This window comes from Podarcis raffonei, chromosome 10 (assembly GCF_027172205.1).
Source record: "Podarcis raffonei isolate rPodRaf1 chromosome 10, rPodRaf1.pri, whole genome shotgun sequence".
Lineage (NCBI taxonomy): Eukaryota > Metazoa > Chordata > Lepidosauria > Squamata > Lacertidae > Podarcis > Podarcis raffonei.
In genome coordinates, this window is record NC_070611.1 from 70553160 (window position 1) to 70580442 (window position 27283).

Below are 27283 nucleotides of genomic sequence, written 5' to 3' on the forward strand. Positions count from 1 at the left end.
TCACAAGACGAGGGGCTGGGGGCTGGATGGTGTACGTACCTCAAGAGCCGTGACGCAGCTCTAGCTCACATGCCCTGTATGCATAAGGTTGCTGGACTCCACGCTGGGCAAAAGATTCCTGCATCGCAGGGGGTTGGTCTAGGATGAACCTTGGGGTCCCTTCCAGCTTGTATGGTTCTATGACTCCAGAGCAATAGTATATAGCAGTGAGATGGACCAACGTTCTGCTCTGGTGTAAAGCCGGTGTGTGTGTGTGCGTGCGTGCGTGCAACAATTGTTAAATGAAGCAAACTGCAGTCCCTGAAATGCTGCTGTTTAAATGGAACCTCTTCTACGGGATATGATGTTGTGATTGATAAGCAGCAACCTGAGCATTATAGACGCTGAGATGTTTTGGATTCGATTCAGCTCCCCTTGAAATATTTGGCAACACACTGCTTGATTTCGACAAGGGCCGACTCGGTGGCACACATCCAGTTGGGATCCAGCTCTGATGAGCTGGTGCTGTGCGGCAAATTGCACCCGGTTGCCAAGGTCCCTTTTATGCTGTCATTGTGTGGTTCTGTTGTTTTTAATTTTGTTCTCTAGCAAGCTGCAGGGGTTTTCCTCCCCAGACTACTTGTAATGTGTCTGTGTTCCTGCAGCAGCAATTTGGTAATGTAATGCTGCCATCTAGTGGTGTTTTCTGGCAGGAGCTGGACATTTATTTACTTACTTTCCCGTTTATGCGCTGCGCTTTCCCCCAGTGAGCTCATAGCAGGATGCATCATACCATCACAAAGCCCCTGTGAAATAGGCTCCATAGAAAGCATTTCCCACAAGGCTGTGCTTGAAGCTGGAATTCTGCATCCCTAATATAATATAATATAATATAATATAATATAATATAATATAAATGTGGTACCTCGGGTTAAGTACTTAATTCGTTCCGGAGGTCCATTCTTAACCTGAAACTGTTCTTAACCTGAAGCACCACTTTAGCTAATGGGGCCTCCTGCTGCTGCCATGCCGCCAGAGCACAATTTCTGTTCTCATCCTGAAACAAAGCTCTTAATCCGAGGTAATATTTCTGGGTTAGCGGAGTCTGTAACCTGAAGCATATGTAACCTGAAGCGTATGTAACCTGAAGCGTATGTAACCCGAGGTACCACTGTAATATATTGTTGTTTAGTCGTTTAGTTGTGTCTGACTCTTCGTGACCCTCTGGACCAGGCCCTCCTGTCTTCCACTGCCTCCCTCAGTTTGGTCAAACTCATGTTCATAGCTTTGAGAACACTGTCCAACCATCTCGTCCTCCGTCATCCCCTTCTCCTTGTGCCCGCCATCTTTCCCAACATCAGGGTCTTTTCCAGGGTGTCTTCTTTTCTGTTGAGGTGGCCAGAGTATTGGAGCCTCAGCTTCAGGATCTGTCCTTCCAGTAGAAGAAGAAGAAGAGTCTGGATTTGATATCCCGCTTTATTACTACCCTAAGGAGTCTCAAAGCGGCTAACAATCTCCTTTCCCTTCCTCCCCCACAACAAATACTCAGGACATTCAGGGCTGATTTCCTTCAGAATGGAGAGGTTTGATCTTCTTGCAGTCCATGAGACTCTCAAGAGTCTCCTCCAGCACCATAATAATATATAAATTTTATTTTTGAATTTTTCAGTTTTACACACGTAGAATAAAAACAAAATACATATATCCCCTTTGACTTCCCTCACCCCCTTTTGTGGATCCTTATGTTATAATTTGCCCCCTCCATCTCCTTTATAACTCCAATTTTTGATAAGTCCTTAAATATTCCTTAATTTAATTTTTTTTAATTACAGGTTTTAAGTTCATCCTACTAATGACTTGAATTGTTTACAGTAATTTTTCAAATACATTATATACTCCCCCCCCTTCTTTATTAAAAAAATTATTCTTCCTAGTTTTGAATTCTTCTAGTAAGTTTTGCCGTTTCGGCCTAGTCCTATTAATGCACGAATTAATAAATAAACATTGATGCACCCTTTATTTATTTATTTAGGTTTAAGCGACCTTTCAACACAGCAGTATGACATCTATAAAAGCCATAATATTTTTAATTCTTTTTATAATTTTTTTTTTGCATTTTCACAGAACCTTATCAAATATTCTTTTATACAATTAATATTGGTATTGATATTAAATGTATAAAAGCCATAATAAAACCACCCAACTAACACTGAAAGATATTACAATATAGGGCAAAAGAGAATGTCTTCACCTGCTGCTGAAAAGAGAACAGCATTGGCGCCTGTCCTGGGGAGCATGTTCCAAAAGTGAGGTCTTCAAGAGAGGGAGCCCCTTCCTGGGTTCCACCTGCCTCACCTTGGACTGTAGAGGAACCTACAGAAGGTCCTCTGCTGTGGCCCTTAATACCCAGGCAGGCTCAGGAGAGAGAAGGCACATTCCTTGAGGTCTCCTGCTCCTAGCTGGTTAGGGCTTCAGAGTTTTAGAATGATTAAAGGCAGCTTTAATGGCACCTCCTTGGGTCCTGCTTTCTGTTGGTGCTTAAGAACGCATGCTTTGCTTACTTTTCAATTAAGAACTTGGCTCCCAAAAATGCTTCCTTTCCCTTTTAAATTTTCCCCCGTCTTGTTTGTCTTCTTCCCTGTAGTTTCTGCTGAGCTCTGATCTCAGCATAGCTTTAATTAGTTCTAATTAGCACTTGCGCTACATTGACGACAACAAAAGCCCCCAAACATGGTGGATTAAGCCCGAACCCCCCTCTGCTTTGCTGTGCCGTTCCTCATTGTGGTTCCCGTTTGCGTGGAGCGATCAAAGTCTGGGCTTCCCTTCTCTTATGTAGAGGAAGCAAGAAAACAGATCTGCCAGATTCTGTCTGTGGAATAGGACAGTGGTGTCATCAGTAGCTGCCTTAGCAGGAGAATTTTGGGCAAAACGCAGGTTTTCCCACCATCGTTTTCATTATCTTTGTTCCAACATGTGCTGCTGTGCCTGATGGGAGTTGTAGTGCAAAACATATGGAGGGCACCTGGTTGGGGTAGGGTGCTTAAGGGCATAACCAGCATAGGAGTGTAAATAATAATAATTTATTATTTGTACCCCGCCCATCTGGCTGGGTTTCCCCAGCCACTCTGGGCAGCTTCCACAAAGACCAAAAATACACTAAGATGTCACACATTAAAAACTTCCCTGAACAGGGCTGCCTTAAGATATCTTCTGAATGTCAGGTAGTTGTTTATCTCTTTGACATCTGATAGGAGGGTTTTCCACAGGGCAGGTTCCACTACCGAGAAGGCCCTCTGCCTGGTTCCCTGTAGCTTTGCTTCTCGCAATGAGGGAACCGCCAAAAGGCCCTCGGCGCTGGACCTCAGCGTCCAGGCAGAATGATGGGGGTGGAGACGCTCCTTCAGGTATACTGGTCCGAGGCCGTTTAGGGCTTTAAAAGTCAACACCAACACTTTGAATTATGCTCGGAAAGGGAAAGCAGGCATAGGCAAACTCCAGCCCTCCAGAAGTTTGGGACTACAGTTCCCATCATCCCTAGCTAACAGGACCAGTGGTCAGGGATGATGGGAATTGTAGTCCCAAACATCTGGAGGGCCGGAGTTTGCCTATGCCTGGTGTAAAGTGTTGGGGAATCTAGCAGTGTCTTCCTCCCTGCACCTTGATAACACTCTGGCAGAGAGAGTTATGGGTTGGACTTTTGCTGTCCTGCAGAGCCTCCCGTAACTTGGCCAGAGCTGGTTCTTTCACTGTTCAGCCCAGCTGGATTAGGTGACTTGAGGAATCAATGAGAATCTGGCTGGCCTGTCTAATTGTTGCTCCAGCTTTCCTTATTTGCTTGCTTGCTTGCTTGCTTGATTTTATATACCGCCCTTCACCAAAAGATCTCAGGGCAGCTCACAAGATAGAAACACGAGATAAAAGCGCAAATAAATAGTTAAAGCAGAAACAACAAAACAATAGCCCCCCTCCCACAAACACATTCTGCCCGTTGTCCAGAAAGTGGCAAATTGCAGTTTTCGCTGCAATGGGGGTCATAGTCTGAATAAATGCTTCACATGGGAAAGTTAAAGATAAACATCTGTGCATGCACATACAGGGGTCGTCTGTAATACAGTGAAGTGCTGGTGGTGGCCAGTGTGGCTTGAGAAGTGTTATTTCACAACTTGTGAGGAAATCCCTTAGCTCTGGAGTTCCTCCGGCTTCAAAGCCAAGCAGAAAGCAGTTGATGGCAGTGACTGATGTTACCTCTCCGCTGAGACTGCGCCACTGTTTGTGCAAGGAGGAAGCAGCCCTTTCTGAAGTTCTGTCTTCAGAGCAGCTTTCAGAAGGCACAGAAGGTCCTGCCCTGGATTGGACAGGCCTCTACTCTTGGGTGCCACAGGATTTCTTCTTAGCTGGCAGCACACCGTGCTCAGTCGCTCAGTCCTGCTCCTCTCTTTTTCTGAGCTAGGCCTTAAACAGGCCACTCTCTCCATAACTTACCGTATTTTTCGCTCTATAACACGCACCCGACCATAACACGCACGTAGCTTTTAGAGGAGGAAAATCCGTAGGCATGCCACCCATAGGCATTCCCTCCATAACACGCACAGACATTTTCCCTTACTTTTTAGGAGGAAAAAAGTGAGTGTTATGGTGCAAAAAATACGGTAAGTCCTGCTCCTTCTGAAACCCTTCAGGTCTTATTCCTCAGCTCAGGCTTCTCAGGCTGCCAACTCTCACAAGCCAGGCACCTCCAGCTATCTCCTGCGCAAAATGGCCTTTGCAGCTACGTCTTGGGCTGCTGACAGCCTTGCAGGCCTCTCCTCTCTGCCAGCCCTCCTCAAACTCTGCCTGCTCCAGACTCCAACCTTCTAAGAACACGAGAAGAGCCTGGCAGCTGGATTAGGTCAGAGTCCCATCTAGTCAAGTATCCTGTTCTCACAGTGGCCAACCAGATAACAACAACAACAACAACAACTTATTTATACCCCGCCCTCCCCAGCCAAGACCGGGCTCAGGGCGGCTAACAACCAATAATAAAAACAAGTTGATTAAAATGCAATTTAAAAAACAAGATTAAAATACAACATTAAAACTCACAAGCAGGACATGAGTGCATTGGTGCTCTCAGCAACTGGCATTCAGAGGCATAACTGCCTCGGACAGTTGAGGGACATCATGGCTAGTGGCCATTAGTCTCTGGCTTTTCTTCTCCTGCTTTGAGAATCACAGTTAAATATCCGCCATCTCCTTGCAGCATCTCCTCGGATGGAATAGGGTTCAAACAGGTCAGAAGCACAAGCTGCCAGAAATAATGTTTGTGTTTATTCCTTTCATTGGGTAGCCTGTCTCGTTCTGAACAAGTAATGACATGCAAACACATGCCTGTGCACCATTAAAATAGCAAGAGAGCCACCTCAAAACGCTAAAATAACCAGCTTGTTGGTTCTACTCCAGCCCGCTGAGGACAACCCAGAGAGCTCAAAATGCTTCCTGTAGAGAGTGTTCCCCCTGAGCATGCAAGCTGAAGATGCAGAATGAAGTCAGGCAGACTATAAAAAGAGAAGCCACAGCAGGCTTTTTGCCCGTGGTGTGAGCTCAGATTCTTCTCAGCTTCACAGTTTGCATGCTAGACATATATCCCAGCGTCAGTCTTTTTAAAGAAAATAATAAAGTGCCATATGTACATTTATCTGTTCATCTTTCCATCTTGAGAGGAAGAAAAAAGAAGCCCTGCAAACATTTTTTTTAGAAGTTACTAAAGCTGCTCTAGGGGATGGTATGGGGAGGTAGGTTTGTGACATTACAGGCATCCGCCAATAGGCGCACTCCACGAAGAGATTTCCCCCCTTTCGTCTTATTGAATGAAAACTGTGCACATCCACTTCTGCCACTCCACCAGCCCGGCCGTCGTGAAACAGAAATATTGTGTCTGCTTATAAAGAGGCAAAACTTCCACTCTTGCAGCAGTGCACACCAGGGCTGAGACAAAAAATGCTGAAATGTTAATGTTGGCATTTTTTTCAGAGGGAAGGAAAATGACATGCATGCACCAAAAATACCTCCCTGCCGCCACCCACATAAAAAACACAGTCCTTCGTTTTGCTTATTTTCAGAGAGGTGACAAAACTCATCCACATTCCGGGAGGTGAGCTTACCATTGGTGGGGAATTAATTTTGCCAATACCACGGGGTTCAGCAACAGTCCACTGTTTTCTTTCTCTTAGAAATCTGGAGTGGAGTTCCTAAAACGGTTGGGTGGTGCCCTATATGCCTCCTTCCGACTACTTCTGTAGCCAAGCTGGTGCCAAATGTCTTACTCTGCTTTCCTTTGGACCACATCAGCGAGGCCAATGGGGGGGGTCTTGTCATCTGAGCAGCCCAGGATCTCCAGACACACTCCCCATAGTGCCCCCTAGAGATCACTTAGGTGCTGCTAACACAGTGGTTTGGACTTCACCCCAAGAGGCGCACTCCCTTGTCTTTCGAGACAGACTGATGACAACAACAACAGAATGCACTGAAAGCAGCGTCCTTCGAAGTGGACTGGGGATGCCAGTCCCATAGGGTCTGCCCACCCTGTACTGTTTTCCTGATTTAAATCAAACAACCCAACCTATCTGGGGAAATGGGGACAGGGATTTTCTCAGAAAGGAAGAGTTCACTCTCCTTCTTCTTCTTCTTCTTCTTCTTCTTCTTCTTCTTCTTCGGTGTTCACTCATAGCCAAGTATGATTGTCTTCCATGAACACGGTCTTAACAGTGAGTGTGTAAGTGACTGTGGAGGCCAATTCTGGATCCACACATCCTTCCACAGTGGGGATATAGGTTTTCAGGCAGGAGGTGATTACGGTGAGGCATTGCCAAGTGTGCCTTCCTCTTAGCACGTTTCTCCCTTTCGTCCTGAGTTTGAACGTTTTCAAAGTCCATGACACCTTCGGTAAATAAAGGCTGTTCTCCAGTTGGAGCACTCGCAGGCCAGTGTTTCCAGTTGTCAGCATTTATACTACATTTTTTTAGAATTGCCTTGAGAGAGTCTTTAAACCTCTTTTGTTGACCACCAGCATTATACTTTCCGTTTTTAAGTTCAGAAGAGAGGAGTTGCTTTGGAAGACGATAATCAGGCATCCAAACAACATGACCAGTCTAACCAAGATGCTGTTGAAGAATCATTGCTTCAACACTGGTGATCTTTGCTTCTTCCAGTACACTGGCATTAGTGTGCCTGTCTTCCCAAGTGATGTGTAAAAATTTTCAGAGACACCAATGATGGAATCTTTCAAGGAGTTAGAGATGGCGTTTATAAGTGGTCCATGCTTCACAAGCATTTTCACAGAAAGAAAGGTTTCACTACTATCCCCAATGATGTCCCACTCCTGATTGTATTGGGTCAGGGTGGGGGGAATTCCCTGTTATTGAATTGTTTGTTTTTTAAACAACAACAACAATCAGCGGAGTCACCGGTCTCTCGCTATTTCATCCTTATTATCCCAAAACAGCAGGTGCAGTGGAGTGAGGGTGGTCCTGGCCAAGCGTTTTTTTGAACCAGGATCATCTTGATTTTGTAGCTCAGAGCTCCTTCAGGTGACCTGCTTATGGAGGCAGCTGCAATCTCCCAGCTGCTCCAGGATATAAGTGTATCAAACAAATAAATGAGCTGCACAAACTTTCTAAAATAATCAACATTATTCTTCTTTTAAGCAGCCTGTTCAAAAGTGTAGAGCACCTAGCAGTAAGTTGGGCATTTAATACTCCAGCCTGCCTGCCCTCTGCACACCACTGCCTCTCTCTTCTAGGTGGTTTCCTGTTTTGCAGCAAAGATTTTATGTAGATCCGCCATTTGAACGTTTCCTGGGGGCACTTTTAATCCCTTTGCTCTAACCTTTTAAATATAAAGGTGTTCGTGGCCTTGGTAATGATTTTCACTGCCTGAATGTGGATGCTATTTGGTTGCTCTTAATGAAGAGGTGCAATTCCATTTTCTTCAGCTAAAAATACCATTGTCAGGGGTACATTGATGGGTGAAAATTTAAGGGCGGGGAGGACCTTTTCTCACCTGGCAATTTTTGAAATTGAAGGGGAGCGTTGACTGTTTGATGACCTTTTCAGTCTACAGGAAACCTGTTTTCACATTCTCAGAGACAAGAAATTTCACACAGGAGCTGAATCGAGTACTTTCAGCCTCCTCTTCCTCCTCTGCTAGGGGGGTGTGCAGAGTAGGAATACAGGTACCAGAAGTTGGCAGTCTCTGGGCCAAATCAAAACTCGTCCCCTGCAACCAACCCCTGAATAGGCGAGGGGCTTGGTCTCACCACTCAAAGAACCTGGCCCCTTGGTTTCCTTCTCCTCTCTGAGTGGGACGCGGGTGGCACTGTGGTCTAAACCCCTGAGCCTCTTGGGTTTGCTGATCAGAAGGTCAGCAGTTCAAATCCACGCAGCGGGATGAGCTCCCATTGCTCTGTCCCAGCTCCTGCCAACCTAGCAGTTTGAAAACATGCCAGTGCAAGTGGATAAATAGGTACCACTGCGACGGGAAGGTAAATGGCATTTCCATGTGCTCTGGCAGTCATCACAGTCCTCTGTGCGCCAGAAGCGGTTTAGTCATGCTGGCCACACGACCCGGAAAGCTGCCTGTGGACAATCACCAGCTCCCTTGTCCTGAAAAGCGAGATGAGTGCCGCACCCCATCATCGCCTTTGACTGAACTTAACCATCCAGGGGTCCTTTCCCTTACCCTCTCTGTGTATCGCCCCAAATGCAGCATTGGACCCAAAGGGGTGCAGCTAATCCAGTGTTGGAATAACAGACCAGGTATTGTAGGCAGATCAGTCAGCAGTGCTGGCAGGTTGGAGGACCATCAGGCAGGAGGAGCAGGCTGGGCAACAAGACAAGTATCCGGGGGCAGCAGCAAGGCAGAGAACAAGCTGGGACCTTGGCAAGGATCACACCCTGGTTGCCCCCTCAAACAAAGCACCATCTGGGCATGTGCTGCAATGTTCTCCATCCCACAGAAGTGGGCTTAAGGCCATGTGTGTATCAGCCCTCCTTGAACTATTCCCATTACAGAGAGATGCCTGGGGACAAAGGGAGTTGCTTCCCTCTTGCACATGGAGATGCTGTCTTTGTCCGGCAGACGGAGGTGTCGGAAAGAGACAGGAGGGTAAAGAGGAGAGGAGTGTAGGGTGAGACAAGGGCTGTATCTAGACACATCAGTTAAATGTACAGTAGTACCTTGGGTTACATACGCTTCAGGTTACATACGCTTCAGGTTACAGACTCCGCTAACCCAGAAATAGTGCTTCAGGTTAAGAACTTTGCTTCAGGATGAGAACAGAAGCAGGAGGCCCCATTAGCTAAAGTGGTTCTTTAGGTTATGAACAGTTTCATGTTAAGAACGGACCTCCAGAATGAATTAAGTACTTAACCTGAGGGACCACTGATTTCCTTAAGGAAATCAGCCCTGAGTGCTCACTGGAAGGACAGATGGTGAAGCTGAGGCTCCAATGCTTTGGCCACCTCATGAGAAGAGAAGACTTCCTGGAAAAGACCCTGATGTTGGGAAAGATGGAGGGCACAAGGAGAAGGGGACGACAGAGGACGAGATGGTTGGACAGTGTTCTCGAAGCTACAAACATGAGTCTGACCAAACTGCGGGAGGCAGTGGAAGACAGGAGTGCCTGGCGTGCTCTGGTCCAGGGGGGTCACGAAGAGTCGGACATGACTAAACGACTAAACAACAACACCACTGTATTGCAAACTTTGTATGAGAAACTGGGTTGGCAAAAACAGAACTCCACAGTGCCATCTGGTGTCACAGTGTTGGAATGCATAAACAACACATATAAAGCACTTTTTCTTTGCCAATGTAGCTGAGTCCAAGATAGAAGCAGGGTGAGAAGAAGCACATTCTGCTTGCAAATTCTGCATCCCTCCCATCTTTTCCCACAACCTAAAAAGAAAGGCGGGTAAATATTGAATTGTCAACTTGAAAGGAGAAGTCTGTCACTTTGTTCTGACCTCTGAATGGGAGGAACTCTTTTTTCTGGGCTATGTCTAAAGAAGATGGGAAGACATTCTGCCACCAAGGTGTTTTTCACCTCCCCATAGGAGGCTATGCTGCTTCATGCTTGCCTCTCTGTAGACAGTAACAGATATTTCGCAGAAGGTGGTATCATTCTGTTTCAGTGTACACCTCAGTGGGACCACTTAATCCCACGTTTTGCATATCCCATTGTCCATCTCTCCCTCTTAATTAAATTAAGCTGGTGCGGTGAACTTTTCAGCTGTCAGGAGAGGCTTTTGAAGCTATTCAGAGAACAAGATAAGCCAGCAACAACACTTCTCTCCTATCCAGAGTCACTTGACCTTGGTCGGGGGATGCTGCGCCCGCCCCCTGCCCCAATGCTTACGGTTCTCTAGAGCACAAAGGCATCACTTGGGAATGGCTAAAACAGACCAGCTGAGCACCGTACACTTTTTGTGGAGGCTTCTTCCTCTTCAGGTTCAGATTGTAAGTGTGAAGTGCGGGGCACTTCCACACAGTGAGGCAGTTCCCCAGGCAGGTGAGGTTTCGCTTCACCCCTTCCTTGTTTTCTGCATTCCACCTTCCTTTGTTTCCCAAGAGATCCCTCTATAGCAATGGTTGGGCACCTCCGGCACATGGGCTAAGGTTCCCAGATGTCCCTGTTTCCCAGGGACATTCCCCAGATTTACAAATCAGTCCCCATACAAAATCCATGGAAGTTGAAAAGTGCCCCCGGGTTCATTGAAAAAAATCTGGTAACCTTACTGTGGGCCCAATCAGGCCTCCCCGTGTGGCCTGTGGAGCACTTTGGCCAGGCTGAGCCACACACCCCTGTCCTACCCCTGACGCATAGCTGTCAAGCGTCCCTTATTTGGCGGGACAGTCCCTTATCCCAGCGCCATGTCCCGCTGCTGTCCCTTATTGATGATGTCCCTTAAATTAAGCTACTGAAGGTAATGGGGCCCTTTCTATGTCCAGCTGTCCTTTGTCAGCAACAAATTGTTGCTGTTTTTTGTGTTGAATATATGGTATATGGTAATTTATGGACCTAATAGGTATCTAAAGCCATTTGCGCACAACAAAATATGTATTTCATCAAAGTAATTGTTGATCCCTTATTTTGGCTGCTGATCCCTTATTTTTGAGGCTGCTGGTCCCTTATTTTCAAATGTGTAAGTTGACAGCTATGCCCTGACGTCATATAAGATCTGGGTGTGGTGCAGGTAAAGATGTAGCTGTCTGGTCCATCAGGGCTTGCAAAACACCATGCTCATTGCTATGTTCCAACCTAGAGTCTATGGGTTTCTCTCCAGCCTCTTCTATTTTGATGCCCATCCTGCTCCCCACTCTCTATTTTAATTTCAAAGGTGGACCCCACCTCGGTTGCCTCTGGTCCAGCCCTCTAATGGCCTTCCATCTACGGGCTGAGACCTTTCTGTTTCCAGGGGACTTTGATTGATTGCACCGATGTTTTTCTATGCCGTTGCCCTGCTGCATATTTATTTATCTTTAGCTCAGAGCTGGCTGCTGGTCTTTATCTGCGGTGTTCATCGTTGTAGTTTTCGATAAGCTATTGTACTGTGTTCTGTATATTTTACGGTTTTCTTGTTGGCTGCCTTGGGCATCTAAACATGGAAAGGTGCAGTAAGAAGTAAATAGGGAGGGAAGCCACCTTCAGAGCTCATCTTTGGAGTAAGAGAAAACGACCCCACCAAGCAATTCATAGCCCTCAATGGGGCCCATCCCACAGCTCAGATGGCTTTGTAAGAAGGCAGTTCTCCTGCTCTGTTCTTTTGCCGCACCTTTGAAACACTGTGCCAGAAAAGCAGAGAGCATGGCACTAAGGAGGGAGATTATTGATTTTTGCCGTTGGATTAGCATATCTGGCAGATGGAGGCTGTCTAAGAACAGTTCAGAGTGGCATCTGTGAGCTGCCTGATGGGAAGCCCTGAACTTCACACATCAGATGTGGGATTTCAGCAGTGTGTGTGTGTGTGTGTGTGTGTGTGGTGTGTAATGCAGCAGTCCAATCCACCGCACCATCAACCAGCTCTGTGCGGCCAAGAATAAACATTTGCCGCTAGCAGAGATTTAAGAGCGCAGATTTTCATTTTTGGCATGGGAGGGGAGGTGCAGGGACGGGGGAAGCTGAATGCAAAATATATTGCGCTATGCAACTGAACATTACTTGGCAGAACCGATAAGCTATGCTAGATCCTGATATGCATCTGTCTACCTGACAGACACACTGTGACTGTATTAGCTTAAATCTAATTACTTTTTGAGTAAATTGTGGATAAGCCTGTATTTGTCAAATAAAGCCCAGTCCACAATCCAGTTAGCTGGTTTCGCTCTTTCCTTTCTATTCTTCCTTCAGCCCTGTTTGTGGAGAACTGGATTAGCTGGTGAACTGTTCTTGGAGCCAAGATTACAGGCACACATTGCATGCCTCCAAAAACACTCCTCATGTGAACTGGGGTCCGTTGTTCTCCCTCAGGTAACACGCATGCTGACACCCATAATGGCTCCCTTTTGTATACGTCTTAGATCAGGCATGTCCAAAGTCTGTTTTGGGGGCTCAATCCGTCCTGCCGGTCAGTTTAATCCGGCCCCTGTGGCAGTTTATTTACCGGGGTAAAATCCTAAAAACATCAACAATTTCAATGCTAAAAAATGCTCAACAACTTTGGGGTAAAATCATAAAAAAGCTCAACAACTTCAATCCTAAAAAGTGGTTAACAACTGTGGTTGGCCCTTTGGTCGGTCCTCACAGCCCTTCACTTCATCGAATCTGGCCCTCTTTGAAAAAAGTTTGGACATCACTGTCTTAGATGGATTTCTGCCAATATGAGGCCTCTTCCAGGAAGGAACAGAAGAAGGTGGGAGCTCTTGTGGCTTGCATCTGAGGAAAAGATGAGTCCCTGACCCTCTCTAAATCAATGTCCTTTGACCTTGGGTCCCCAGATGTTGTTGGACTACAACTTCCATGAACTGTGACCATTGAATAATCTGACTGGGGGTGATAGGAATTGTAGTTCAATGACATCTGGGGACCCAAGGTTGAAGACACTGCTCTAAATATCCTTCTGTACCTCCTTCCTTCCTTCCTTCCTTTCAAATAGATATAAAAGACTGAGGGAGAGCAGCAATATGTTCCAGAAACCTCTCTCCTTCTGCAGTTTTCTCCTAATGTATTATTGCAATCTGCAGAGGTAGTTTGCAGTTGTTTTCTTGAAAAGAAAAGAAAAAACTGACCAGAGATCTAATCTATTAAGGATATACAACTTCAGTGCATAGCTGTGTTAACACCTGACACTATTAAGCTCCATGCCTTGCATACAATAGACAGCTACTCCATATAAAATTGTATCACCACTGCAAATAAAGGGCAACAGCGAGTAGCAAAAGAGTCTGAAGTGGATGGAATTCATGTTTAAGGATGCAAAGTATGAGGCCTTCTGGGGAATTGTGGACGCAGCAGACTCTCATCCCCCTAGGAACACCAAGTGCTGATACCTTCCAGATGTTTTGGACCTACAAGCCCACTGGGATTGCACTGGGGTCATTAAAAGTAACCAGAGCTGTCCCAGACCAAGGTTGGTTCATTTCAGTGGAGCTTGCATGGCCCTAGAGAGTATTCCCATATTTTACCCATGTTAATTAGTGGGGCCATTTGGATTTTCCACCCCAGGTGCCAAAATGTTTTCATTTGCCTTTGGCCATCAGAATCTTCTCTTCTGTCCTGTCCATAGCTGTCAACGTTTCCCGTTTTTTAAGGGAAATTCCCTTATTCCGAATAGGATTCCTTGCAAGAAAAGGGAAAAGTTGACAGCTATGGTCCTGTCCTGCTGCTTTGGAATGGGGCACAGCTGGGGTTCATTTGGCTCTCCAGGCCTTTACACCCCTCAGCTCCCCCCCCCCAAATATATCATTCCCAAGAAGACAGTTGGCTGGTTGGTTGGCTATGTCTGACCAGAACAACTTCCCTGTTCCTCATCCTCATCTTCATCTTCCTGCACCTGGTTTGGGGTCTCTGGTCCTAAGTGACCTTCAGCCTCTATTTGAACCTTTCCCTGAAGCCTCGCTCTACGCCCTTCTTCCTTGCCCTCCCATTTCCCCTCCTTCTGTCTGCTCTCTTATATTGAGCCTGATCCCATCTCTCCTGTCCAAGACCTGATACCATGTTCTGCCTACATCTGGGCAAGATGTTTAACCCTGGTTTACCTGAGACCTTGGGAGAGTCCCTTCCAGCCAAAGAAGGCTATGCTGAGCCATATGGTCTTCGTACAAATCAGCTTCATCTGCCACCAAGCTATCTCTCAGCCTCAGTTCCCTGTCTGTGAAATGGGATCATGGTTTCTTCTGAAGGCAAAGGCACTATATATAATAAAGCACCCGGTGATTACAAGTGCCGTATACGTGATAAATCACAATAGCCCCTGTTTCAGCATCTGGGTCCACTTCCCACACAGTTCACGTTACGCACGCCAGGCTGCTCTCTGCTGCATTTGTTCTTCCCAGCGGGCAGCTAAAATTGTATTTTATTTTGTGCTGACTGGCGCACTCTTGTCATTGCCTTTTCCACCAAAGTGCTGACTGTCTCCTTCCTCTTCTTCAGGGAGGCATTTCATCCCCACCTCTCCCCCTTATTTGCAAGGAGGGAAGTCGCTTAATATTCTTTATAAAGTGGCATCCAGTTCAGATAATTTTTGTCCTTTGTGCAGTAAAAATGCAAATCTGTCTGACTTACGTGCAATGGCAAGCATTAATAAGTGATGTTTAAATAGACTGGATTAGCAGTTTTACTGATATATGAACAAGATCCCAGCTCTCTCTCCTCCCTCCCCGCCCCTCCTCCCGAATAATTTGCACATGCAAAATCAATTTGAATACAACACACTAAATTCAATTTAGTTTTTGTGTAGGAAATTGCACTTATCGGCCTGAACCATTAAACTTACTGTTTAATATGTACTTTCCAGCTCACTTGGTTAGAATTTCATTGCCCTTTATCTGTATAAATTTAATTAGGCCTGATATCATCAGTATATTATAGAACTAATTAAAGATTTAGATAAGTGTGGAGGGTGTTTCTTTAATGCCCTATAAAGTTCCACTTGGCAAAGGAGGGGATTTTTCCTTCCTGCTTTGCCACAGCACTTTGTGGGAGGCTAAGAGGACCCTGAGTCAGAGAATGCTTTTGGAAGCAACATGCAGCGAGTTTGAAGGTGTTAAACCTGACTCTCTCATACTCTTCCTTAATTAACCTGCAGTGTCTAGTTTGGGGTAGGGGAGAATTCATTTATCCATGAAATAAATTCCCTAGGTGAAGAGTGTACACACAGTATGACTGCTGCTGTGTGACATGACTCACTGGATCTCTCCAGGTAGCTTATCCCATCATAAGGTAAAGGTAAAGGGACCCCTGACCGTTAGGTCCAGTCGTGGATGACTCTGGAGTTGTGGTGCTCATCTCGCTTTACAGTGGTACCTTGGGTTAAGTACTTAATTCATTCCAGAGGTCCGTTCTTAACCTGAAGCTGTTCTTAACCTGAAGCACCATTTTAGCTAATGGGGACTCCTGCTGCTGCCGCGCCACCACCGCACAATTTCTGTTCTCATCCTGAAGCAAAGTTCTTAACCCAAGGTAATATTTCTGGGTTAGCGGACTCTGTAACCTGAAGCATATGTAACCTGAAGCGTATGTAACCCAGGGTACCACTGTATTGGCTGAGGGAGCTGGCATACATGTGGCCAGCATGACTAAGCCACTTCTGGCGAACCAGAGCAGCACACGGAAACACCATTTACCTTCCCGCCGGAGGGGTACCTATTTATCTACTTGCACTTTGATGTGCTTTCGAACTGCTAGGTAGGCAGGAGCAGGGACCGAGCAACGGGAGCTCACCCCGTCACAGGGATTCGAACCGCCGACCTTCTGATCGGCAAAGCCCTAGGCTCAGTGGTTTAACCCACAGTGCCACCCGCGTCCCTATCCCATCATAGCTGGCCACTTAGTCATGTGATATCCCCTGGCCAGGCATTTCCTGCATGTTAGACGGGCTTTGTCTTTTCAGGAATGGCAATGAGTGCCTGTTTGGAAACTATGGCTGGCTCAGAACGATTGATGAGGGCCAGTTATTTGCGGCATGCGACTCCGTTGCTTTTTAACCTGCATTGTCTCCTGGTGGGCTGCCAAACCCCATTCAAAGTTCTGGTTATCGCCTTCAAAGTCAGGTCCATTTTGGATCCAGTAGGTCTGAAGGACCAGCTGCTCCAGCATGATTCTTCCTACCCGCCTCTTAAGTTCTTCTGGAGAGGCCATTCCTCTGCATCCAACCAGTCCATGACAGCCACACTTTACCACAATGTACAGTGGTACCTCGGGGTTAAGTACTAAATTTGTTCCGGAGGTCCGTTCTTAACCTGAAACTGTTCTTAACCTGAAGCACCACTTTAGCTAATGGGGCCTCCAGCTGCTAACCTATTTCTGGGTTAGCGGAGTCTGTAACTTGAAGCATCCTAACCTGAAGCGTATGTAACCCGAGGTACCACTGTATTCATGTCTGTATGCATTACTCTGCAGAACCCAGAGAAGTGTGAATTTTGAAGAATGGCAGCCTTGTGGTTTGTGTATTGTTTTGAAAGTGTGAATTTGGTAGGTTCACCTTTAAATGCACAATGAGTGGATTTATTTCTATCCAATCCCTACTTGGGAGCTTGCTTTAGCCCCTTCTGTGTAGCCTTCAGGACCGCTAAAACTGTTTCATTCAGTTGGGCTGTTGGTGCTGCCTGATCTGTGGAGTTTGTTTATGATGCTGCATTTTTTATTAAGTTAGTTGTTTTCAATTAATTTTACTGCTCAGGTTCTGTTATGTTTGTGAGCTTCTTCAATGATTCCTGTGCTTTGGGCCTCTTCACTGTGCAATTTCTGGCTGTGGGCCTAATTAAAGGTCAATCCAGCCCATTGCTATCAGCCGTTGAGTAGCCAAGGGTCTCAAGAACAGAACCCAGATCCTGATCCTGTTGTCCTTTTCCTGCCCTGTCGCTGGAGACGAGATCAGAGACAAGACTGCACTCTGCAGCAACTGATCCCTCAACTTCCTTCCCATTCAGAACATACAAATGGAGTCTTGAACCAGAAACACACCTTTAAAAATAAAATAATGAAATATTGGTGCAATTCTTAAAAGCCTCTTTTTTTTCCTGGGAAAGCTCTGTGGGGAGAAGCAGTCCTATCTTGAACTGCCTGCCTTGGAGGAAAGTCCCTAGATATTTAAAAATAATAATAATCTCAGTGGAAAGGCAGCCAAGATGAAACAATCTCCCATGAGTGCCATCAATACTTTTCTCCATTTAAATGCTAATTTTCACCTCTAACCCTGGCTAGCCTGCATAAACAAAACAAAACAAAACAAAATGTTTCAAGGGGTAGTCAGGGGAAATTCCTGATTGAATCCTGATCTGGATAAGATTTGATTTCTTCTCAAGATGGTGGCCGGGGGGGGGGGGAGGGGGGCTTTGCATTTAATTTGAAGGAGGCAGCTCCTCAAACGTTCCTGAATCCGTCTGCGGAAAGTAGCTTGCTGCCTTTACCTTTCCCACTCCAGCCTCCTCTCTGCTTATATCCCCTTTTGGTCTCTCTCCCTCCCCACCCCATGTACCCCGTTAGGATGAAGAATTTTTGGGGGGCAGAATTTCTTTCCCTCTTACTCTCCTTCTTGCTTTCTATGTACATTGATGGTGCCAGATAAATAAACAACAGTAGTAGAGGTTCTGTGTAGGAATTGGAATGGAAGTTGCTTGTCAATCGTATCCTTATTGCATATAAACAGATTGTCTTCCACCGAGTCCTGGCATTGGTCCATCTAGCCCAGAATTTTCTCTGGCTGTCAATGGTTCTACAAGGTCTGAAGCAAAGGCTTTTCCCATTGTCTCCCTCCTGATCCTTTTAAGCAGGGCTGATTTCAGACTGGAGAAGCACTATGTGTTTACAGTAAAGGTAAAGGTAAAGGGACCCCTGACCATTAGGTCCAGTCGTGACCAACTCTGGGGTTGCAGCGCTCATCTCGCTTTACTGGCCGAGGGAGCCGGCGTACAGCTTCCGGGTCATGTGGCCAGCAGGACTAAGCCGCTTCTGGAAAACCAGAGCAGTGCACGGAAACGCCGTTTACCTTCCCGCCGCAGTGGTACTTATTTATCTACTTGCACTTTGACGTGCTTTCGAACTGCTAGGTGGGCAGGAGCAGGGACCGAGCAACGGGAGCTCACCCTTTGCGGGGATTCGAACCGCCGACCTTCTGATCGGCAAGTCCTAGGCTCTGTGGTTTAACCAACAGTGCCACCCGCGTCCCTGTGTTTACAATACTTCTTGGTTATTTGGAGGCCACCAACCGCACAAGAGCATGGCAGTCAATACCCTCTAATATTGTCCAATGCTTCCTGTCCCCCCTCCACAAGCTGCATCAGTGTCCTCATTGGCTCTCTGACCCCAAATGATTGGCCACAGTCAGTGCCACTCTCCTTTTGGGGGACCTAAATGATGTAAACTCAGATGGCAGTCAGCTAGACCCTTGGCTGCTGCTGTTTTCAGGGTCAATTGGGGTTGATAAGGCCTTGGGTCTGCACTCTGTCCCAGACATTGCCATTGGTCCCATGTTACAGGGGAATGCAGCAACCAGAGTGAGTTAGGGAGCAATTTCATAGGGTGGCGTTCAACTACATATTATACAGAGTATGTTGTTGTTTAGTCGTTTAGTCGTGTCTGACTTTTCTTGACCCCATGGACCAGAGCACGCCAGGCACTCCTGTCTTCCACTGCCTCCCGCAGTTTGGTCAAACTCATGCTGGTAGCTTCAAGAACACTGTCCAACCATCTCGTCCTCTGTCATCCCCTTCTCCTTGCGCCCTCCATCTTTCCCAACATCAGGGTCTTTTCCAGGGAGTCTTCTCTTCTCATGAGGTGGCCAAAGTATTGGAGCCTCAGCTTCAGGATCTGTCCTTCCAGTGAGCACTCAGGGCTGATTTCCTTCAGAATGGAGAGGTTGGATCTTCTTGCAGTCCATGGGACTCTCAAGAGTCTCCTCCAGCACCATAATTCAAAAGCATCCATTCTTCAGTGATCAGCCTTCTTTATGGTCCAGCTCTCACTTCCATACATCACTACTGGGAGTATACCTGCTGCAATTAATGAACATGGCTTCAGTTGGAGAATGACCCACACAATTTGCCTTGCACATATCACTGCTTGGCATGTGCCTTCCTCTGCCAGTATAGCACTGCACCCTTGATAAATGTCCGTCACCCTCCTTGTGTGTGAAAGGAGGCTGTCTAGAACAGGCATAGGCAAACTTGGCCCTCCAGATGTTTTGGGACTACAACTCCCATCATCCCTATCAGGACCAGTGGTCAGGGATGATGGGAGTTGTAGTCCCAAAACATCTGGAGGGCCAAGTTTGCCTATGTCTGGTCTAGAAACTGGAAAGCAAACATTTCTGATGCATTTTTGATCCTACAGCCCCGTTGCACAATCCAGGATCCCATCACATCAGGTCCACCAAGTCTCTCCAACTAGCCTGCTAACCTTCTCCTCCTTCTCCAATAAGTTGCACATATGAGCAGTGTAAAATTGGGCAGACTTTTTGGAAAGAAAAAATGGGCTGCAAGGGAAGTGAGGGGAGGTGGTAAGGCTGGAAGGAACCCCTTTTCAGACATGCTTGTTTGTACATTCAAGTTTTTGTTGTGGGGAGAGTTCAAAACTTTGATCTCTCACCTGCAGTCTGCAAATACACTCATGGGAAAAAGAAAGGGCACCCTCTTTGAATTCTGTGGTTTTTACAGATGAAGACATAACAACAATCATCTGTTCCTTAGCAGGTCTTAAAATTAGGTAAATACAACCTCAGATGAACAACACATGGCACACTGTGTCATGATTTATTTAACAGAAGTAAAGCCAGAATAGAAAAGTCATGTGTGAAAAATAAGTACACCTTACGATTCAATAGCTTGTTGAACTACCTTTAGCAGCAATAACATGAAGTAATTATTTTCTGTAGGACTTTATCTGTCTCTCACATTGTTGTGGACGAATTTGGGCCCATTCTTCTTTACAACGTTGCTTCAGTTCATTGAGGTTTGCTGGCATTTGTTTATGCACAGCTCTCTTAAGATCCCACACAGCATTTCATTTGGGTTGAGGTCTGGATTTTGAGTGGGCCATTGCAACACCTTGATTCTGGGGGTTTTCAGTCATTTCCTTGTAGATTTGCTGATGTGCTTGGGATCCTTGTCCTGTTGCATGACCCAGTTTCAGCCAAGCTTCAGCTGTTGGGCAAATGGCCAAACATTTGTCTGTAGGAGTTCATGGTCGATTCAATGACTGCAAGGTTCCCAGGTCCTGTGGCTGCAAAACAACCCCAAATCTTCACCCTTCCACCATTGTGCTTGACAGTTGGGATGAGCTGCTTGTTCTGGTTTCCTGTGTTTGGTTTTTGCTAAACGTGGCACTGCATTATGGCCAAACATCTCCACTTTGGTCTCATCTTCCCAAAGGACATTGTTCTAGAAGAGGTTTAAGTTAGTTCTTGGTATGAGCTTTCGTGTGCATGCACACTTCTTCAGATACCAAGTGTGCATGCACACGAAAGCTCATACCAAGAACTAACTTAGTTGGTCTTTAAGGTGCTACTGGAAGGAAAAAAATTTTTTGTTTTGACTATGGCAGACCAACACAGCTACCTATCTGTAACTAGAAAAGGTTTGTTCAGATGCGACTTTGCAAACCAAAGCCATGCTGCCATGTTCTTTTTAGAGAGATGAGGCTTTCTCCTGGAAACCCTTCCAAACAAACCATACCTGTTTGGCCTTTTTCTAATTGTGCTGTCACAAACTTTTAACATTTAACATGTTAACTGAGGCCTATAGAGCCTGAGATGTAACTCTGGGGTTTTCTGCAATTTCTCTGAGCATTGCACGGTCTGACCTTGGGGTGAATTCACTGGGACGTCCCCTCCTGAGAAGATTGGCAACTGTCTTGAATGTTTTCCACTTTTGAATAATCTTTCTCAGTGTAGAATGATGGACTTAAAATTGGTTGGAGATTACCTTAGAATCCTGTTTCTTGGGCAAAAGCACTTACTTCTCTTAGAGCATTGTGTCGTCTTTCCTTCTTTGCATTGTGTTAAAACACACCTGAATGTTCCAGACCAGCAAACTGCTAAAACTTCGGCTTTTATAGAGGTGGGCACATTTGCTGATGATCAATTAAGCAAGGGCATTTGATTAGCAGCCCCTGTCTGCTACTTAGCCTCTTAATTCCTATGGGAGCAGTAAGGATGTACTTAGTTTTTCACACTTGATTTCTCCATCGGCTTAAATAAATCATGACACGATGTAATATGTCATGTGTTGTTGTTCACCTGAGGTTGTATTTACCTAATTTTAAGACCTGCTAGGGAACAAATGATTGCTATTATGTCCTGAAAAGTAAAACCACAGAATTCAAAGAGGGTCACTTTCTTTTCCCCATGACTGTACGTGCACCATGTGATTTTCCTGTTTGGAGGGGATTGTTGGCTCCCCAGAAGCTGAGAATGAAGCACCTAGACCAGAAAATGCAGTGTGTGTGTGTGTGTGTGTGTGTGTGTGTGTGTGTGTCTTCCTGATGATTTAAAAGTTGTGCTGCCGGGCAGAATGTCTCTCTCTAGCCTCTCCTAAAAAAATCAAACAAAACATTTCTGATGGCTGGAAGCAAAAACTATGAAAAGGGAACAAAGGCTAATCAAGAGGCGAATTCTTCTCCCTCTCTCTCTCTTTCATATTTCATTATTTGATAACATCAGGAGAGCAGGCCTATCAGAATTGCTTTGGCAAAGGCAAACAGGAAGCACGCCTGATCAATATTTATTAATACTTTTCAAAGACAGGGGAAGCAAACCTTGAGCTGAGCGGCTAATTGAGCGGCATGCGTAGGCCAGCTGGCCAAAGGCAACACCAGGCCAAACAAGGCAGTGGTTTAATTGCAGCCAATTAAAAATGCAGGTTTCTCTCTCCCCAGCCCCCGCACCACTGCCTTTATATTAATTGTTTATTTTAATTAGAAAATAATCTGATTCTCTAAGGAGTGGCAAGTAACTCCTGAAAGCAGTGAGTTCTGGATTCTGGCCAGAATGTCCTTTTGCAGCTACAGCCATTTGGCCTCCTGTGGATGGTGTTTGTGGACTCATCCAGTCTTCTACTTGTGCCGCGACTTTCCCCTGGGAGAACCCAATTTTTGCCGCTGAATGAGAGCAAACGTCAATTGGGTTTTCTGCAGATTGCTGTTTGCTGCGATTCAGCACGAAAGAGCAGGTTCTCCCAGGGAAAGTGGAGGGGCAAACAAAAGAATTCGGACCCGTGCCTAGAAAACATGGGACAAGCAGAAAACCACTCAAACCTTGCTTTCTAGGCATGGAACAAGTGGAAGCGTGGATGAGCCCTCTGTCTACTCAATACAGTGTCAGATCATGGCCTCATTTCAAATAGGCTGGGTTGCACTGGCTGAGTGGGAGAAGGTAGGCATAGCCTAAACACCTGTCCACCTAGCGCAGTGTTGCTTACACTGACTGGCAGCGGCTGCCCTGAGTTTCAGAGGGAGGACATTCCCAGTCCTACCTGGAAATGAACCAGGGACCTTGTGCATGCAAAATAGACCCACCACCATTGGGCTACAGCTCTTCCACTAAGACAGCTCTTCCTCTGGAGGCAGATAATAGTTCTTGAAAATGACTTTCATCCAGTCTAGTCCCAGAACCCTAACCTCCTACACAGAACTTATTTTAATTTTCTTTCTTATTTTAATCTATAGCCTCCATTTTCCCCTTTCTTTCTTTTCTGTCAGCGCGATTCCTGTTTGGTCAGCTGACAGCACAGCTGAAGTAAATGTGGAACTTTCCTCTTTGCATTGCAGGCAATACTACGAGATGCTGTACAACACCGCAGACGAGTTGCTGAATCTGGTGGTGGATCAAGGAGTGAAATACACTGAGCTGGAGTACATCTATGCCCTGAGCTTATTGCACCGCAGCCAGACCGGCGTTGGGGACCAAACCACCCAGAACATGAGGCTGCAGCGCCTGAAAGAGATAATCTGTGAGCAGGCAGCTATCAAGCAAGCCACCAAGGACAAGAAAATCACCACTGTTTAATTGATGCCATTGTGGGAAGGCGGCTAGCCAGAGAAGCTTCATGCTTGCTTACAGCCAACAAGAATTGCATTGTTTTGGGCGTTGCATTGTTAAAGCAGGGTGTCTGTTTGATATTTGGGTCTTACGCCTTTTTCATGAAAATATTAGCCATTGGGTTTTTGGGGTGGGTGTGGGTTAGAAGCCAGTTATGTGGCAAGATGAGATTAGGAAACGTCACCATGATGAAATTGAATGCAAATGACTAGTGTGCCTGTCACTTTAGAGCTTTGATGGATTTAGCTGGGTGTGAGGGGAGTAGAAAAAGGAGGGATACCTGTTGTTCACTTGATCCAGTTGGATCTACAGCATTGAGAAAGACTGATAAGTAATTTTTGACTAAAATTCAGTTCTAGCTGTCAAAATGAGAGGGACGGATGTAGCTGAGATTCCTGCCCCCTTCCTATCAAGTGGTTTTTGATTGTGCCAGTACTATCATGATACACAGCTGCCCTTATTTCCAAGATTCTCCTTTTCCCAGGTAAGCTGCAGATGAAGCTTGTCCACCATCTTGAATAGCATTTAACTGGTTTGGATGGGAAAGGGAGAGAGAGCCAGATGCCACATGGCTCCACTGCTTTGGATTTATACCATTTCCCATGGTATACACCTGTTTGTCTGTATCATCTAGCCAAGCAGTGAGGAAAAGTTTGTCACTCCTTTCCCCCCGGTATTTCAGTTGGTTGTGGAAATACTTGCTGCACCACTCAGCACTCGACCAGCTCAGTAAATGCTTACATGCTTACTCTGTGGTACGTTACCACTTGATTAATAGAGAAGACCATTGGCCATCCGTAACCAATATCACTGGGTCTCCCTGGAGATGCTGGCTCTAAATCCGCAAAGCTCATTAGCTATCTAAAAGGGGATCATTGGTTTCTTTCAAGGTTTTTCTCTCTAGTTCAAAAGCGGAAGTTGGGTTGTTACAACTTTCTTCAGTGGCTGCAACTCAAGGACACTTCTTGCATTACAGCAAGCCTGAGAGGTTGTGTTTGCTCATACAAAACACACTTGATCCACACAGCCCATAGGTAGCTAGTTCTGCAAGGGGAGGGGTCTGCTACCTTTCTTAGCAGAGGTGGCTATAGGACCAGTGTGTGGTCAGCAGGGCAGACTCCAAGCTGTCATTGCAAGAATATCAGCTTGCTGTCCTTCAGGCTTCAGGTTGAGCACAACCAGGTCAAAGATGATGTCTGAAAGTTGCCAAGTAACCTTTCTGTAAAAGTGTAGCACATCGCTGCCACAGCTAGCTCAGATTTGTTCTTAATAATGATGAGGTTTGCAGATCACATGAAACCATAGTTAAACATAAACTGTGGTTTGCTGTGAATGAACAGTATGCTGGTCCACGCTGCTCAGAAGTCCACTTTCGTCCATCCGTCCGTCCCCCGGTTCCTTCTGTTGCTGCACCAAAGAGGAAAGAAACCCGTGTCTTGCTTTGCTTTTTGTGTGAACCAGCACTTGTGGTATGCTTCTCACCAAACAAACCACAAATGGAAGCCATTCTGTCCCTAGACTTACCACTCATGGTTTGCTTAAGGGAAACAAACCACAAATGCTAGTTTACACATAAACCACAGCCAACCTTTGGTTTCACTCCCCCCCCCCAGTGTGACAGCCACAGGAGCAAAGACTTTGGAACAGCTTGCACCCAAATGCTGCTCATTCATATTAAACCATGGGTTACCTTAAGCTATGGTTTTGTGTGTTTTCCAAACAGTGGACCAACATCACATTCTGGCCATTGACTTAGGTCAGCCAGCTCCATAGACACCTCCCTTCCCTTGGAAAGCCTATACATATTGTCTGCTTCTCTATAACGTTTATTGAAAGGGAGTCAGGTCAGAGGGGAGGGCGATACAACGCTGACACTGTGGGCTTTGCCCTTCACTGCAGGACAGGCTGTGTTCTCTCCTCTTTCACAAGATTGCACACTCCCTTTGCCTACAGCTTGAAGTAGAAGTTGCCCTCTCTGAGCCGCTTCTTTTCCCTTGCTGCTTACGTTGCTTTCCTCTTGGTTCGACTGGAAAATTAAAGGATAATTTTGGAGCCCTTAATTACTGTACAGTGGTTTGCTTGGATGCACTGGTACTCTCCAAGGCTTATTCAGCAACTTCCGTGCAGTGATTTTTAAGGAGGTTGCAAGTCAGGCTTTGAATTCCCTGAGGAGGTCAGACTTTCCCCACCATCCTATGAACAGCAACATTTCAGGCACGAAGAGGAGATACACTTAACTAAGGTCACAGGAACCCAGGAGGTCCCCTGGAAGATATTGCCGTGCCTGTTCAAAATGGCTCTGGGCTGTTGATGTCTTAGTGGTGAAACTTAAGAACAGCTTTCACCAGCTCGCTCCAAACTTCAACATTTTCCCCGACCCTGCCTGCAAGTAGCATGTCGAAGAAACCCATAAAAAAAGCATTTGAGTTCTTAATCCACAGGAGAATAACGCAGAGTAGGATTTGGCCAAATACAGTGAAATTAGATTTTACAAGGGAAATGCAGAGTTTCCAGTCCCATATTTCCCTTCTGATGCTAATGGGAAGAGCAGATGCTTGCGATACAGGATTGGCAAGATGGGTGGATGATTATTCTCACCTTCAAGTACCATTTTTTTAAAAAGCTTATCTCCAGCTGGAAAACCTGAAGTTAGTTATTTGGGGGGGGAACTGTCCAGGGGGGAACGTCAGTGGTAGGTGGAAAGGAACCAGCAGGTGCAGGAGGAGGGATTAAGCACCGCCATCCCCTGTAAGTGAGCCCCACCTGCATCCTTCCATTCCTGTTAACTCAGCACAAGCAAATGCAGTCAAGGAGGACTACTGCCCAGGTCTGCATAGGGTGCCAGAAGCAGAGGCCACTGAAATGAAAGAAGACACGAGGTGCTTTTTCCTCCAGTCCTTGGTATGCACACAACCCTAGTTCCATGAGAGTTTCTCCCTTGAGATGCTGTAGGCATTGGATCACACCATGAAGAATAAAAGTACGTGGGCTGGGGAGAGGGAGGGTGATGTGAACTGAAAAGATCCTTTTGTGTATGATCTGAGACAAATTAATAGGTGGCACTTGCGCATATTCTATATGGGTTTTGCTATTAAATATTAACACATGTATACACCCTGCTTTGAGCTTAATTTGTTCTTTGAGCCGCATCCCAAACATAAAGGCCTTCCAAACATCGGAAAGAGGCAAGCCTCCAGGAAAAAGGAAATTATGCAGTAGGCAGATGTAGCCTCTTACAAACTGGTGCATGGGTTATAATCAGGAGGACTCTCTCAGCTGCCTTCCTATTCTACACAATCTAGAAATATTTGCTGAGAGACCTAGTCTGTGATGACAGTGTACCAGCCAGACGTAGTGAGAAGCAGCTTTGGCTATTAGAAAGCCCAATTTCAGGTTCATCCAAGAACAAGCAAGGGCGACTTTCTAATAGAGCGGCTGATGATTTGCCAAAGGTATTTTGCTGCACAGCTCAGCGGAGGAAATTGCAAATGCTCGCGCATCCAAAACCCTAACAAGCCAATCTTCCCCCTTGATTGCCACTTGCTCCTACGCCTAACAGAGTGAACTGTGAACACTGATGCAATGAACATCCTCATAAATTGCCGCTGATGAAAAACAAATTTGATGATTACGGCTGGGCAATAAGCGGCCTGAATTGTGTTTATTACTGCCTCCTCCTCCACCCCCGGCTCAGTTGGATAGATGAAAGCAGCAAGAGACGGGAGGAAGGCAAAACATGGCCCCGCGATCACAGTTATTAAGCCCGCCTCTGCTCACTGGGGGTCTGGATGTGGACATCCACGTTCACATCTCCTCAGCCATAAAAGCTTATTGCGAGCCAATTACATACAAGACAGGGGCTCTGTGATTTTATCTCCCAATGTTTCTCTCTTTCCCTAAAAGCTGCTACTTGGGTGAGGGCCACAGGATGGGATGCTTAAACACCCTCCCCATTCCAATATGCAGCTCACATCCACGCACAGTGCCAATTTGCCATGATTCTGTTTGAATCTCCTGCAGCTTGCATTGCTTGGCCCCGGGTGCATGTGGCCTGATAGAAATCACTATCCCTGGCTCAC

The 27283-nt window shown here is 46.0% G+C and overlaps 1 protein-coding gene across 1 annotated transcript in view; it reads left to right on the forward strand.

Annotated features, from left to right (window-relative positions):
- Positions 1 to 26316, forward strand: part of EXOC4 (exocyst complex component 4) — a 356086-nt gene extending 329770 nt beyond the window's left edge. The window contains exon 18 of the mRNA XM_053405737.1: positions 22934 to 26316. Within this exon, the coding sequence (XP_053261712.1) occupies positions 22934 to 23171 (238 nt within the window). The 3' untranslated portion in view covers positions 23172 to 26316. The remainder of the gene's footprint in view (positions 1 to 22933) is intronic.
- Positions 26317 to 27283: the final 967 nt, after the last annotated feature.